This window comes from Takifugu rubripes, chromosome 4, assembly GCF_901000725.2.
Source record: "Takifugu rubripes chromosome 4, fTakRub1.2, whole genome shotgun sequence".
In the NCBI taxonomy this organism is placed as follows: domain Eukaryota; kingdom Metazoa; phylum Chordata; class Actinopteri; order Tetraodontiformes; family Tetraodontidae; genus Takifugu; species Takifugu rubripes.
Genome location: NC_042288.1, coordinates 13,752,875 through 13,767,920, shown reverse-complemented (window position 1 = coordinate 13,767,920; position 15,046 = coordinate 13,752,875). Strand labels below are relative to the sequence as shown.

General features: G+C 45.2%; 1 protein-coding gene across 1 annotated transcript in view; it reads left to right on the top strand.

Moving 5' to 3' along the window:
• The window catches only part of eys (eyes shut homolog), a 90,264-nt gene that overhangs the window by 26,642 nt on the left and 48,576 nt on the right, over positions 1-15,046 (top strand). The window contains exons 20-22 of the mRNA XM_029835650.1: positions 7,282-7,378; positions 8,566-8,673; positions 9,752-9,897. Of these exons, the coding sequence (XP_029691510.1) occupies positions 7,282-7,378; positions 8,566-8,673; positions 9,752-9,897 (351 nt within the window). The remainder of the gene's footprint in view (positions 1-7,281; positions 7,379-8,565; positions 8,674-9,751; positions 9,898-15,046) is intronic.

Genomic DNA, 15,046 nt, shown 5'->3' with positions numbered 1-15,046 from the left:
GGCAGTTCTCTAAAGGTGTCCTGGCACCTCTCTCTGCTACCAGAACACCTCCCATGTTTTTGTCCTCGCTGGGGCTTGAACCAAGAACCCTCCAACCTTCAGCCCAGTCACCTACAGGCTGGACTCCCACCACCCTAGATGGAAACATTTACATTAAATTTGAAAGAAAAAAAACCTTCTTGTCACCAGTACCTGTGGAAACATCCTGCAATGCTGACCATTCTTGACCATTCGAGCGCAGGAAGCCCACGTCAGACTAGATCTGCCTCCCTCTGTCCAGCGGATGCGCCGTCAAAGAGCTATTTGGGCCTGTTGGTCGTCGGATCCACCTTCGTGTCTGTGACGTTCACAGTCATCCAAGTCATGGTGATTCAGAATCAGAAACCAGAATCCACCTTCATGGCGAGCAATTATACACAATTCGGCGCTCAGGCAGCCAAGCTTATCAACGAGCAGGTTAAGCTGGTGTAAGGTTTGCTGTATCTAATGGCTCCATCAGCGTGCAGATGAAATGCTGTTGCCAGTTATAAATAGAGCGGCTGGGTTGGTTTCAGCAGGCTTCCTTGGAGAGGAGTGAGAAATTAGGTGCCAGCTGCATACATTACACCAGAGCTTTTGCGTGGGCCTGGTCTTTTTCACTTCACACAAGTATTGTGACTGACTGCTCACCATTATTATTCAACATGAATTCAGCCTACATAGCTTCTACTGAATAAACACAGCTATTACGCAACTCAGGGCTGGGTTCCAACGCCGCACCTCTGCAGACATGTTTACCATCCGTGTAGGCTCTTCGTCACAGAAATTGTGTAGGCTTTGCATTATTCCCAGGCCTAATTAAATCACATTGTTTTATTTTGTCCTGTTTGGCAGAGTGAGAGCTTTAAACAAATCTCAGCCCACACACCGATGATGGACACGCCGTGCTGAATATCATCATGGCTGACTCATTTTGAAGACAATCGCCTGGTTTTTTTAGTCTCGTCTTTGCTCTTTTTCGTCGCACAGCAGAAGGACAACATCGGAAAATGAAGCGAATTAAGGCGCTTGGATGAGATTCATTAGCGTGACATCAGATCGGACGCTCCTCAGTCAGACATTGTTGGACTGCTGGCGCCCAATCCGAATTTTGAATCTCTTAAAGTCACACACATACTGACGTGCACAAAACCACCGCGCCGTTTTTATTTATTTTAACGTGAAAACATGAACAGTGAATAAATTGAAGCATTACAAAGGCGGAGTACGATAGTTGTGCAGCCCAAAACCACCTTCTTCTCAGCTTGGCGTCATCCGCATGATGCGTGCTCACACCAGAGTGGTTGTGTGCTCATATTTACGTGCGCACAGTCTGAAATCGCCGCAGCCGTGCCATGGCTGTAACAAACCTCAGGGCAGACCAGAAAGAGGGCTTCTGTTGTTAACAAGGATGTGGAATGTACTTTATTAGTTGTCTAGACCCGGGGTATGTGTGAATTAGAGGGGGTTAAGCACTGAGCTTGTACTCGTAATGTTCAGTAACACCAAGTTTTACATAATAAATAGATCATTGGATCATTTACACATTATTGATGTTGAGACTGTTGTGGGCGATGATGGGTCAGCATTAAAGCCAACCAATCAGCAGAGTGCTTTATGCATATTTATGTTCTTACAATTATACAGTATCAGAGCCAGTAAATCAACCCATATGCTGGCCATCATGAACTCGGGGCAGAGCTGTTATCATTGCATCCAGTGTGGGGGCCAACAAGCAGCACGAAAACTTTTTGGAATGCGATCAAGGGAAGCCAATCACGAGGGCTCCCCTCCGCTGATGGGCTGCATTCCAGGCCATAAATCTAACCCCTCTGCACCTTACAGATGCCGTCTTTGACTGTAGATGCTGGGTGGTACAGAGACAAGAACCCAAACCTCAAAACAACCATCATAATCCAGTATTAGTGTGGGCAGTTCATATGGTCAAGGTTTAAAACAAGTAATGTATCTGTGTGTGAACTATATTCAATATTCTCTGATTTAGTTATGACCCACCAATTGAAAAACGTTAATAAGCAGCCAAAATTAAGTGTGCAAAGTCTTTCTAAAATTAACATAATAATAACTATTAATATTACTATTATTAGTAGTAGTAGTACTTGTAGTAGAAGAAGAAGCCAGTATTTCTGCATTCAATGATGATTTATGCTCCTTTCTATGCAACGATGCCATAATATTTAGTCACACATCAGTCACCTTATGTAGTTTGTATTGCTTCTATCAAATCTCACCTTTAATTCATTTTTCCTCAGATAGGACTTTATCTCAGTTTCTTGCCTTTTGTGTAGCTTCTAGCTACATGCTACATTTAGATCGCAGCTAATTGAAAAGGCGCCGATATCTGATGCGAAGCCACCCAGGGAATTCTTTGATAGCGGATGGCCTCTGTCAAACTTTCTTGGCCAATTTATAACAATACCTGATAGCAACTGAAAAGAGTCGGTGAGATAAGGCTCGTCTTATTGCTTTAATGATCGTTTCAGCCAGCCTCCATGTTCCGCATTTGTTATAAACCTGCATAAGTGTGTGGTCAGAGTTTTCCCAAGACTCTCTACTGGCCGTAGGACTCTTACAAAAAAAACCAGTAAAGTGACTGCATCAATTCTCTGGTTCAATGGGAAATAAAACGCCGTCATTACAGAGGAACCTGCTGGGAGACGTATTAAAGGGATTTGTAAAACACATCCATGGTGCACAGGAGTTTTGCCTACAAAGGTTTCCTGCGAGAACTTTGAAGCGGGAATTGAACCGGGGGCTGGGCTCGGAATTCTCTTTACAAGATCGGAAACCGTTACCTTCTTTTGATTAAAGCGAGCTCTTCAAGGGAGATTTTGTCCTTCCTCGAATGGCTCTGCACTCTTGCTCCGACCAGCAGACCCAGCCTGACCAGCGCAGATGTTCTGCTTTCCTCTTAATGAGGAGCCTCAGCAGGCACGCTAGACCTGATAGAAGAGCGGCCTGAAAACTGGCGAGCGAGGGTAGAGGTCGGTTCAGGGTTTCTGGTCGACAACCGTAACAAATGAAACAAACGCACGCAGCATCGGTCAACACAGATTAGTGTACGCGGGTACAAGAGATGGACGCTACTGTAATCTGTAGTCCTGGATGTCCTTGTTCTGTTTGAGAATAGCTTCTGCACACTGAAGCATTCTGGGATGAAATATGAGTGAGACTCCAGCGGAATTCCTTCTCATCTGTCATACATGCAAAGTATTTATATGAACACAAATAGGTCAAAGGCCCAAACAACTGGTGGTAAATATTGTTTGCTTCAGTTGGCAAAACTCTCTATGAAAAGACAAAGAAGAGTCTAGTTTGGATGTTTTTTCTCATTGGAAGTCAGAATAACAACGTACGTGTCGGGTTTGTGTCCTTGTCGGGACAAAACAACATCCTTTAATTGAATCAACCGTTAATTGTTTGATATAAATGCATTAAAGGTGCAACTGAACAAATAATAATGCATAGCTTTAGAAAAACTCTAAGTAACTAAGTAGTTTATGTTTCGTGTTACCAAAAATAACTATGTGGCTGTAATTAATTACTTGTCACCCTAATAAGTCAACCTTTTATTTTAGGCTTTTGTTTGTGGTTTTCTGGGGTCTGTTTTCTGTCTCGTCCAGCACTTTAAATGAAAAATCAAATGCTATTTCAAATAATAAATCAATGTTTTGAAAGATTGGAAAAAATAGGACATTGTTGCAACATCTGAAATATAAAAGGCTTTTCCAGAGTTGTATTTAGTAAAAGGAAAATGAACTCTCACATTTGACAACTCTTCTCTTCCTTTTGCCTCCGGCCGATTACATTAAGCGGGCACACAGTCCTGCGATGAAGTGCGTTCCTTCGGTCGCACTGCGTGGTCCCTTCACATGCAGGAACCATTTGGTCTCCGTGGCTCTATCTATCCCCCAAGGTGTTTCCGTCCAGATGGTGAACAAAACCCTTTATTTGCATGGCACGCTACACTAGCCTTCACCTTCCACAAGATTGAGATTGTGTCCGAACAAACAGTTGGTTAATGAGCTGCCTTGAAGCTGTGCCAACAAGAAAACTGGCTAATACTTAATATGATATTAAAAATGATGAGTCGGGAGCATGTGTTGAGGAGTCTGTTGACTCATGGTTCCATTCGCCATGATTATTATTATGTTTATAGAAGAGGAAGCTAATATGATAAAGCAGATGTCCGGGCAGATGTACAAGAATATTATTCATCTAATTTTAAACCTTATACACCTACTTTAAAAAACACCAATATCAAGCAGTTGGTCAGATCTGGATTTGCTTGAGACTCGTATGATGAACAAAATGATCTTTGTGTGCATTAGCGTAAAGGAACGTGTGTAAGCTTATATTAAATTTCAGGACAGTGTAAGAGTGCTCCAGGATTTTCCAGCAGCATTAGCAGATCTCAGGTGTTGGGCTGCTGTCGCAGGAGCAGCATGATAAGATTTCCCAGCCTGAGAGTTGTCTGCAATCCCCTAATGTAGTTACACAGTAGCAGGACTGCACGGACCATTTGGGCATAAGCACGGTACGTTAACCACTCGTCCCCTCTCAGGTGCACGAGAAGCTGCACAATTGTTTTGCCGTCCAATGCGGGCCTTGCTGGTTAGCTGTGTGTGGCTCTGTCAGATCTTTGATTTTGATGCTCTCCTCGCCCTCGGTGCTGTAGTCTTAAGAACTCATTGATGCCATAAGGTGGCGCTCATTCAAATGTCGCCTTTGAGATAACGGCAGGCGAACCTGTCGGTGAATGTTCACTAACCTGAAAAAAACCGCAACCTCGAACACGAGTGTTGAGGCCACAGCGTATTAAAATGTAGCGGGCGTTCAGTCTCGGTGTGAGAGCGTTCCCCTTTCACGAGCACAGGTCTCAGTATGCTAGTGATATTCCATTGCTGAGGGCAAAAGGTGTTTTTTTTTTTCTCTACTCCATTTCAGCTTTGAGACCTCTATCTCCGGCACGAAACCCTGACTGCATCAAAAGCAGAAGGCAAGAATGCAAAGAAACGAACCCGTGGAAGCGTCAGAGGTTTTCCCTTCATCAAAATTCCCAGACGCCGGCTTCTGACATATTGCTGTTTGCCCCATGAAGGTTTCCCAGTGTGTAATATGAAAAAAAAAGGTTCTTTATAAACCTGAGAAGATCAACCAAATGTCAAAATGTCCTTTTTTTGTGCAGCGTAGCCAGGAGATCGGGTTTTCTGTGGGCTCCATCCATCGGATGCTGGGCGTGCATTCGCTGCACGAATCACTGAGACCTTAAACACTTTGTCTTCACACATTCTTGAACGGGCTCCTCTCGGTTGGGACACCAGGAGTAGCTCCGAACGGCACAGCTGAAATCATTAGGTCTGGCTATAGATGCTACGGGGGCTCGTCTCAGCGAGGCGGATGCTGATGAGATTTGAAGACTTCCTCAGCTAACTCGCCCTGTCACGCTCCAGTGAAGTGGTGTGATGGCGAGGGTGCATCTGCTATGACCGGTTCATCCATTAACATGTTATCCTAACCACATGGCCCCCGTCAAATGCACGAGCAGATGCTCAGTTGTTTCTCTGTCCAGTACTGCATGTATGGGGAGGTTGTGTGGGTGTGTGTTCTTCATGCTGCGTCAGTACCACAATGAGTTGTCTTCAAAGGGCTGTTTCAGGATTGGGGTTAGACTTCTAGGGTTAAGGTGAGGAGTTGAGGGTGCATAGTGTCAAAGATCCTCGCAAAGATATAAAAAGAGGTGAGTGTGTGTGTTCTTCAGTTCTTATCTGTGCTTTGAAACGCTACAGTCGGGTTCATCGAGAAAAATCACCCGAAATCTGCTATTATGACGCTCAGGACACCACAAAGAGCCATCATCCGTGCACGTGAGGAGCTCTTAGATCAGGCTGGCAGTCGAGTCACCGTCTTGACGGTCCAAACCTAATTCATAATGCTACGATGAAAACATGGCACATTTCAATTGAAATGCCTATCAAAGTTAGTTCGCCATCCGTGGGGGATTACTCGCAATTTCTTCTCCTCGGAGACCTTGACTGGGAGGAGCGGTGATCACACACGCGGTCCCAGTCAGATGATGGAATGACTGTGTGAGTATTAAGTGCCTTGGGTATCTCTCTCTGTACTCAGTCAAAGGCAGGCCTCCAGTCAGTGCTCGTGGCAGAAGATGCATTACGTTGCGGTGACATTCGGGATGGTCCCGGAGGGGCGCCGGCATGGCTTTGACTGACAGAGCAGCTTTAGAAACCGGTGTTGTCCTATAATTCACCAGATTCTCCGCGGTCTCCTGGATTCCCCCCTCCTCCTTCACGGGACCGCGACTGTGCCGAGCGCCTCATTCTCAACGCCGTAATTGGACCGGAAATTTAACTTCACTTTGGAAATACCCATATATTCCTTCACCCATTAAATATAGATCGTGAGGGCTGCTCCTGGAGCTTCATTTGGTTCCAAGGCAAATTTCTTCTCAGGATTTACTGCATTCATACAGTTTGAATGTCATGAATGGAAAATTAGAACTAACGGCTTCCATCCTCCTCGGTTCAAGCTATGTGGACTGGAGTTGCTGGAATACAGAGGGAATTAAAACAATTATTTAACCCAGTACTACGTTGTAAAAGCAGTCTGTGTGTCATGTTTGGGTTTGGGTTGAATACAAAGAGCTGTACGTCTGTCATTCTGACACACACGCAGGAATAAAATAGAATCAATTTAAAAAGGCCATTTTTTTCTTTATGTTTGAACTCATCGACCTGCTTAGATTGCGTTTTTGACGGGAAGGAATGCCTCAGAGAGGGCCCAATGTGCAAGCTTCAGGGCTGATTTTCACTGATCTGCTTAGCCAGTGTGCCCCTCAAACCTCTTAATGCAAAAGGGCAAAAGAACCCCTGGGTTTACCCTCTGTCTCTTACCCTAAGGTAACAAGATGTCGCCCTTCCCCCACGCACTCAAACTGGCCCACAAACACCGACGCCAGATGCACGGCAGCACTGGAAGACACACACCTCCCAAACCCCAAACCACTAACCCTCAGACCAATCTGTCTGTGGCACTGAAGTATTATTAGACTTACACGCTCTCAGAGGGGAAACGGCGAGCACGGAGACGAAAGAGGAGGCATGCTGCAGGGGCCGCGGGCTCTATTAAAACGGCGTTGCCCGGGACTTTTGTTATCATCCGCCCTGGTGTTTTCAGGACGTACTGGAGCCTGACGGCCCGTCGCTTTCCTCATCTGTCTTTCAGGCTTTGAAGGAAGCCGGTGTGAGACCGACACCGATGAATGCGCGTCGCATCCCTGTCAGAACCAAGGCCAGTGTGTGGACCAGGTCAACGGTTACAGGTAAAGTCGGTCAGCCCGAACCAGCTTCCACAACAGTTTTATAACACACACACACGCGCGCGCACAAATAAAAAATGTTCAACCATATTTTGATCACTACTAATTTGATCTACAACACTCAAACTGGGACTCAATCAGGAGATCATTAACTAGCATGAATTCCTTCAGTACCTGCATTGCGTTTGCACAGTGGAGCATTAGTTAGTTAGTTGGTTAGTTGGTTGGTTAGTTAGTTAGTTAACCCTTTCCACTCCGGCCATCAAGACACACAAATTAAATAAAGAGTTGCATCACCTTAAGAAGTTGTACCTGCATGTAGCCTTGTGCCCAGGACATGTAGGGACTCTGGAAAATTGCCTCTGTCTCAAATAAACGCCTGAGTAAAGTGGAAAGAAACAAAGAAGAGATGCTAAGGTTTGTTTTTTAAATCCCTGTTTCCTCCAGTTTGAATGAGCATTAGACCATTCTTACCCCAGGCCAACGGCACCGACCCCCCGTGACTACAAATGTTCTGAACTTGATAGAGTAAGAATACCAACAGCTGGGTGTTGTAGTCCTTGGAATGTTTGCTATGATTAGATTTAATAGATTCTTCTCTGCCGCAGGACTACAAACATGACTGGATTTGAACGGTGCAATTTATTTAATTCCTCCTTTCCCACATTTTGAATGCCACCTATTAAGTAGAGAATTATTTTAAACATCATCATTTCCACTGAAAAAATACTTTTCTTCTTGTTTTGTGAATGTTAGGGCCTAAGCTTGAAGAAACTAATAAGCACCATTGTCCTCTATTATCTTTTCTTAATGGATGATCATCAGACGTGTTTCCCTATGAAGATATATGTCCTCTTTAGTGATAATGAACCTTCCACAATTAACACAAATGCTGGCTGGTGATGACACTGCAGACTTTTCTTGCCTGTGCTGCAATCTTCATTACATCAGACATTTTTCCCCATCTTTAAAAAAAACTAATTAGTGTATTTCTGTGTGTGTCGACAAGCACTTGGATTTATCGATGTTCTGTTTCATTTAAAAGCATCCATCTGTGTAATTGATATCAATATAAGTACACAACATTGTTTTTTCTTTCTTCTCTGATTTCTTTTGTCTTCTGTCCTCAGTAGGGATTTTCGTTTTTTTTTTTTAAAAACACCTTCAATATTAACGATTGTCCTTAACAGCTGCGATTGTCAGACGGGATTTTCAGGCCGACGCTGTGAGGAGGACATCGATGAGTGTGCGTCGAGTCCTTGCCACAACGCCGCTGTCTGTCAAGACCTCACCAATAAGTAAGAACTCTTCGTGCTAATTCAATCTGCGCTTGATTTCATGTGTATGTCGATGACGGCGGATCCTTTCCCTGAACGGAAATCAACGCCACCTACCCCATAACGATGCAGGCGAGGCTGCAGTAGCGCCTCAAAAAGCGCTCTGGTTTTATATAAGGAGTCCTGTCTTTATCCTTGACACACATAAGCTGCTGTTCTGAAGACAGAGCGAATTCAGCAGGAACACATCATGTATCTAGATTGGGCTTTACTCCACTGGTGCTTCTCTCTGCTGTGCTTAATGGGAGCCCCGGGGCTTCCAGGCTTAGTTGGACAGATGGGTAGAGGAGTCCCAGGGCCAATTTGAGTCCTAAATGGTTTGTCTTCAGTTCGCCTCCCGTCATGATTTGGCTCCCATGTGACCCGGCCCTGCTCAGAGCGGTCTGCCTGATTGCACAGTCCGGGGAGTTCACATCAGGTGTGTTTTAACCCCGGAACTCACCGCAAACACAGCACGCGCCGCTATCTTAATCTCCCTGACCCGACAAGATGAACAAGCGCGTCTGCACGCCGCCTCTTGTCCTGTGTGCCTTTGGCTGCCTCCTGTTTGTCTTCCCTTAAAAGAAAAGGCGTTGATTAGAGGGCGCCGGTCTCTCCCGCCAGCCCGTCCTCTTTTACATGATGAGGGAATATTATTATGGATGATGTAATTTAGTCGATTATAAAGATTCCAAATAACACAGCTGATTTATGGGTAAGTGTAATGAATGAGAATATGATCAAAAGACCTGGAGCACAGAGGTGCCTAATGATATATTTTTCTTGTTATCTCGCTCACAAGCGGGATGCCGAACCAGGCAAATTGGACTCCACCGCAGAGCAGCAGAGGGATTTGGATTGAGTAAGGAGTCTTATTGGACAGGTTAAGCCCTTCCCTTCGGCGCCTTCGAACAGGGTGCAAATGAAGTTACACAGGAGCGCCACATTATTAATTTTGAGCTGTCAGATTCGTAGTTTTTAATGGATTTCATCCGCGTTGTCATCTGGCTCTTCCGTACTGTCACTTCCTTCTGATCGAGTGTTGTCACACCTTCCCCAGGTTCCGATGTGTGTGCCCCCCAGGGTACTTTGGGACACTGTGTGACCTGGACGTGAATGAGTGCGAGGACTCACCTTGCCTGAACGAGGGTATCTGTATCAACACACGCGGCGGCTTCGAATGCGTCTGTCGCCCCGGATACTCAGGTAGGTCTTTTTTCCCCTCCAGTGACGTGAAGATCGATACCAGAGCCTCAGAAAGCTTATCGTGGCCCGGTGGCTGTATGTTACCGAGGCAACTCTGATGCAGATCTGGCTCTGGGTAAAAAAATAAATAAATGAATGAAAGCGCCGCCTCACAATGGTCGGCTTTTAATTAGCTCGTCTGCCTCTGGAAGATACCGGGCTGGCTTTTCAGTGAGGCTAACAAGAGACAAATTCATGTCACTTGTTTAATCGGATGAAAACATCTGAGGGAACGTTAGCTTGCTTTATTGGGTTTCACCGGGCTCTTTAGAACTCTGTTGTTCGACCCCGGTCCATTTGTCTTATTTTCCGCTCACACAGATCAAGCTATTTTAGCGCCGGCATGTGTACGTACGTGTGCACAGCCCTAATGCCGATTCCTGTCAGGCAGCGGGAAGATTAATTTCATTTGTCTTCCACACTGTATCATCAATTTATCCTTTCCTAGTTGAGGAAGTGGTGGGTGTCCCCGAGGCATTGCTACTCTGGAGAGCCGAACCTGACACACGTGGCCCAATTCCCACAGAAGCAGCTTTTATTATTAGGCCTGTGCGCAGGCAACACACTAGTCATTACTTTTTCTGTTGCTCTAAGCTCATCTGGCTTTCCCAAGAGAGTCAGCGGGGAGAGGATGGATTCAGTTCGGATCGGCTCAAACCAAGGTGGAGTCCAACGAAATATTTGCTCCAGTAACACAAGTAAAAACATGTTCTCAGGTAGAGCTCCAGTCGCATGGTGCTGTGGCAGTCTGTGGCTAAATTTGCTTTGAGTTATTGGACCTCTGTGGTCCAATGTGTCATGTTTCCCATCTCACCCGTCCTTTAATTCCTCGTGTCACTCGACGGGATCATCATATTATTCTCTGCTTCCAACAGAGGAGGAGGGGTGGTTGATATAGTTATTTAGCACATCCAGGATGCCAACTTTCATTGTGACTGAAGTTGGTGAAGCCGCTTTGTTGCGGTGTTGGAGCGGCACTCTTCAACAATCTGATCAGCCAATAATGAATTAGAACTGAATATTCTGGCCAGTGTTAGCAAGTTATTTCGTAATTTCTGCCTCCTCCTATCCAGAAAATGCATTATTTTTTTCTACTAATGTATGACTGGGTTGGACATCTTTTCCCAGAACACTGGTGCTGTCAAAAACTCTTAAAAAACACATTTTCTTTCAATAATGGAGAGACGGGACGAAGGGTGAACCTTTCTTTTTCATTTACAACTTCGGTGCCAACGGCTCTGAAGAGGCACAAAAGAGGCCAAGTCAGATATTTTCTCAAATCACATCACTATTAAATATACCGTAAGTAATAATGTCAGCTGCCACATATGTGCTAAAACCATCCCAAAAGAGGCCTGAAAGGGAGGAAAATGGAGGCACATCATTTCTCTTCCATCACAAGGTCGCATTATAAAGTCACATTTCTATTTGCTTTGTGACGAAGCCTCACTTTAATACTCCATGATGTCCTCGTGGATAATTCAGGTTTGTCAGTGCGGCTCGAGGTGACATTAACGAAGGCGTGGACATGGCGTTCTTCTGGCGATTTGTGCCAAAATATGGCTCGGCGGCGATGAAGCAGGAGACGTCTCATCTTTGTGTGCGCCAGTCGAGAAGCTGGAGCATCCAGGTTGTGACACGCCTGAAATCGATCGCGCCGGAATCGAGTGGGAATCGGATTCGCTCCTCAACAACACTTTTTCTCGCTGCTCTCAGGACCTCCTCACGCAGATGGAGGAGGTGAAGATTAAACTTTATCCGTCAGTTGTGAGGTAGCCACAGGCCGATATTTGACACTGAAGGGGTGCAGAAAAGTAATCAATATTACACCCAACTGTGTAAAAGTACTGACAGCTGCTGTTTGATCAATTTACGGGGTTTCTTCTGAAAGGTTCCTGAACCCCGATCATCCGCACGGCCGTTTCACTCTGCACCACAGTCAGAAGTCATTACAGGGACATGATTAATGGCCCATCTTTATATAAATCATGGTGTAAGCATACTTTTCTTCACCTTCTCTTCTCTCTTCTTCACCCGTGGTTAAGGACGGCGTTCCCCTGTGTGACACGACCGCGGCCGTTCCCTCGGTCAGCATTTTGGGCGGCGCCGATGTTCCGGCCATGGCAGCATTGTCTGCTCTGTCACCTGCCGCTGCGCAAAGCTGATAAATAACGCTGAGACTGGGCCGAGCGCGGCTGTTCGGCTGGAGCGACGCTCCTTTACGGCACGAAGGATCACCTGTGGCAACTTCTTAAGTAAATTTACTCATTCTAACAGTTGAAGGCTGCGACACTTGAACGATGACGACAGGAAACAAACGTTGGACCGAGACGATGGACACATCATTGCACAGTAGCAGCGGGCACCTCCACAGGCCTCCAGGTTCAGGAGCAGATTAGTTTCATCTGCAGAGTGTCCTCTCTCTAGTATTACTAGTAAATCTGCCACCATAATTGCGGTCCGCCAAGGTGCAAGCCACTTTATGGCTCTTTTATAGGATGGAAGGGAAGATGACCCTGTGAGTGGTTTATTTTATGCTATGCAGAGAATGATGATTAATTAAGAACCTAAGTGCAACTCCTTTGAACCATATGTGTGATGCTACATCCATTTTTCTGCAGTTAAACCTGCCACGGTGGGTTGGGACACACCCTAAAAGAACACATGCCGCAGACGGTGACCTTGGTTGTTAAAAAAGGAGGGGGGGCTTGGAATTTTTGTCTGCATAGGTTGCGTCTCTATAATTTAAATGTGATCCCAGATAAAGAGGAGCATATGGACAACATGAAAAGGAAAGATGTACCATAAAAAGGAGCGTGGGGCCTGAATTAGACTGTATTTTACCCACAGGGCTTTTATCAACATAACCTTTCTATTAATTGGGATTATTATTGTTGATCTTTGCCACCAGGAGCCAGGAAATACGTAATTTTAAATAATAAGGATTCGGTTTTAATTCAAGGCAGTTTAATAGGAGAAATGAGATTCAGCCTCTGAAATGGGATCAGTGAGTGTACACTAGGACAAATTTATTCTCTTTTCTGAAAAAACTTTGACATGTTTACACGAGTCAAAGAGATTAAAACAGCCGATTAAGGAGCGAGTCGGCGGAGAATTATTCATCACTTTTGACGTTTCTCATTGTTCGATGTCTCGAGTAGATTTCAGTGAAAAATAATTAAATTCATTCAGTTCTAAGAATCGAAATAAAAAAGAAATCCAACTGTGGAATTAGCGGCATCGTGTTAATTCATTAAATTTTAATTCCCCGGCAAAAGCAGACCCTTCTCCGAGGCACCGCGCTATAATTAAGGCTACTGTAAACAGTCCTCGGCGCGTTTTCCTCGCTTGTCTCTGATTTGTTGGAAGGAGGCAGAATATTTTGACAGCTTCTGTTATAGATGACGTTGCCTTCGCAGCTTGAACACTCTCCTCTCATCGGATTCCTCTGTGATCTCCTCTTTCTCTTTTTTGGGGGGGTGGTCCGGATAAATAATAAATATCCAGCAACTTTCTGAATAAAGCTACTTCAGAGGATCTGTGGCGGTGGAGAAAGTACAGTAAAGGTTCCAGGATCTCATAGCTCATGTGGGACAGGCTGTGTGGCGCAGAACCAGAAATGTTGGTTCTGTTTCTTCCGTTCTCTTTGTTTCTCATGATACGCCACTTTTTCTTTCCTTTCCTGCTGGTTTTGATTCCTGTTAATTATTGTCATCTGTGCCTTAATCAAGTTGCACAGTTATCTCTGTGTGTTCACCTCTTTGTTTCTCAGATCGTAACCACGGCGCCCCGCGAGCCTCCATTTTGGAGCAGCGCCTCTCTGACTGTGCGTGCACATGGTGGCTTCTGGCCTCCCGCCTTAAAGTGCAGTCAAAGGTGGCCTCAAGGAAAAGTCTCTCTGTTGGTAGTTTCACTTTGGCACTCTTAGATTCTAATGAGGAGTTCACGGCTACGTGTAAGATGTGTTCAGCGTAATGTTTGGTTTTAACATCTGCTGTCTTGAATGAGTAATATGTGTAAATTTAGTGTCCTCAACGGGTGTGTTTGTGAATCAGGGTAATTTGGGCGCATTTGCATACACTAATGCTAAATCCGCACAAATCCATAATTTTAAAACCGTAGCTGTTTTCTTTGTGATTCAAATACGTTTAGCATCAAAAGAACAACAGGAGGAAAATGTTGCACAAAAATGGACGTGATAAATGTCGTGTAGAACAAAACCCTTCCACGGGTGAAGGTAACCAGCAGGTCAAGAAGTCAAAACGATCATTTATGATACTTTCGTCAAAAACCACTCGAGCCCTATTGCCTCCCAGCATGAAGGTTGTGGGTTTGATCCCCAGTCACAACGTTAGCATGCTCGCTCTCCGTGTGTGTGACCATCTCGCCACCTTGGACAGCTGCGTGTGACCTCGACACTTCAGTTCCCATCAGTTTAGGATTATTTCTTACTATTTACTTCACATCAGACGTTGGGATACCGAGTACATCCCAACGATTGCAGCCTTTTTGTGACGCCACTTGCCTCAAAGGTCTTGTTCCAGGCATGTGAGCCACCGTCTTTCCCGCTTTTCTCCCTTTTCTGATAAAGCCGGTCAAGGTGTGTTTTTGGGCGGTGGGAAAAAATAAATAATGATTTAAAGGGACGTCTGGTGACAGCGAAGGACGTCCTCGTGGTCACAGCTGCTGTCAGGCTTTGATCACGGCACATCAAAGAGAAGACAAAAAGAGAAAAACATGTCCCGTTCTCACGGAGCGGCTTCAATATGCCCCCTGCCGTTCGCAGACGCCGCTTTACTCCGTGCAGCCACGCTGGTCGTCCCACCGCCGCGTAAGATTTGACTGACAAGGATTGAAAGAACATGGGTGCAATTCGCTGTCGGGACAGTGGGGACCCGCCATTTTTATGTTTACCTAAAATGGTCCGTGCAAGAATTTGCATATCGCATGTGCTCATTTGAATCAAATGTAGCCTAATTTCCATAATTTCCATCACTTCCGACAGGGTCACCCCCACATTCCTGCCGGATGAGAAATGGAGTTTTTATTGGTTTGCTTTCTTTTTTTCTCTTCGATTTTCCTTCCAAAACATGGCAAAGCGCAGCTACGG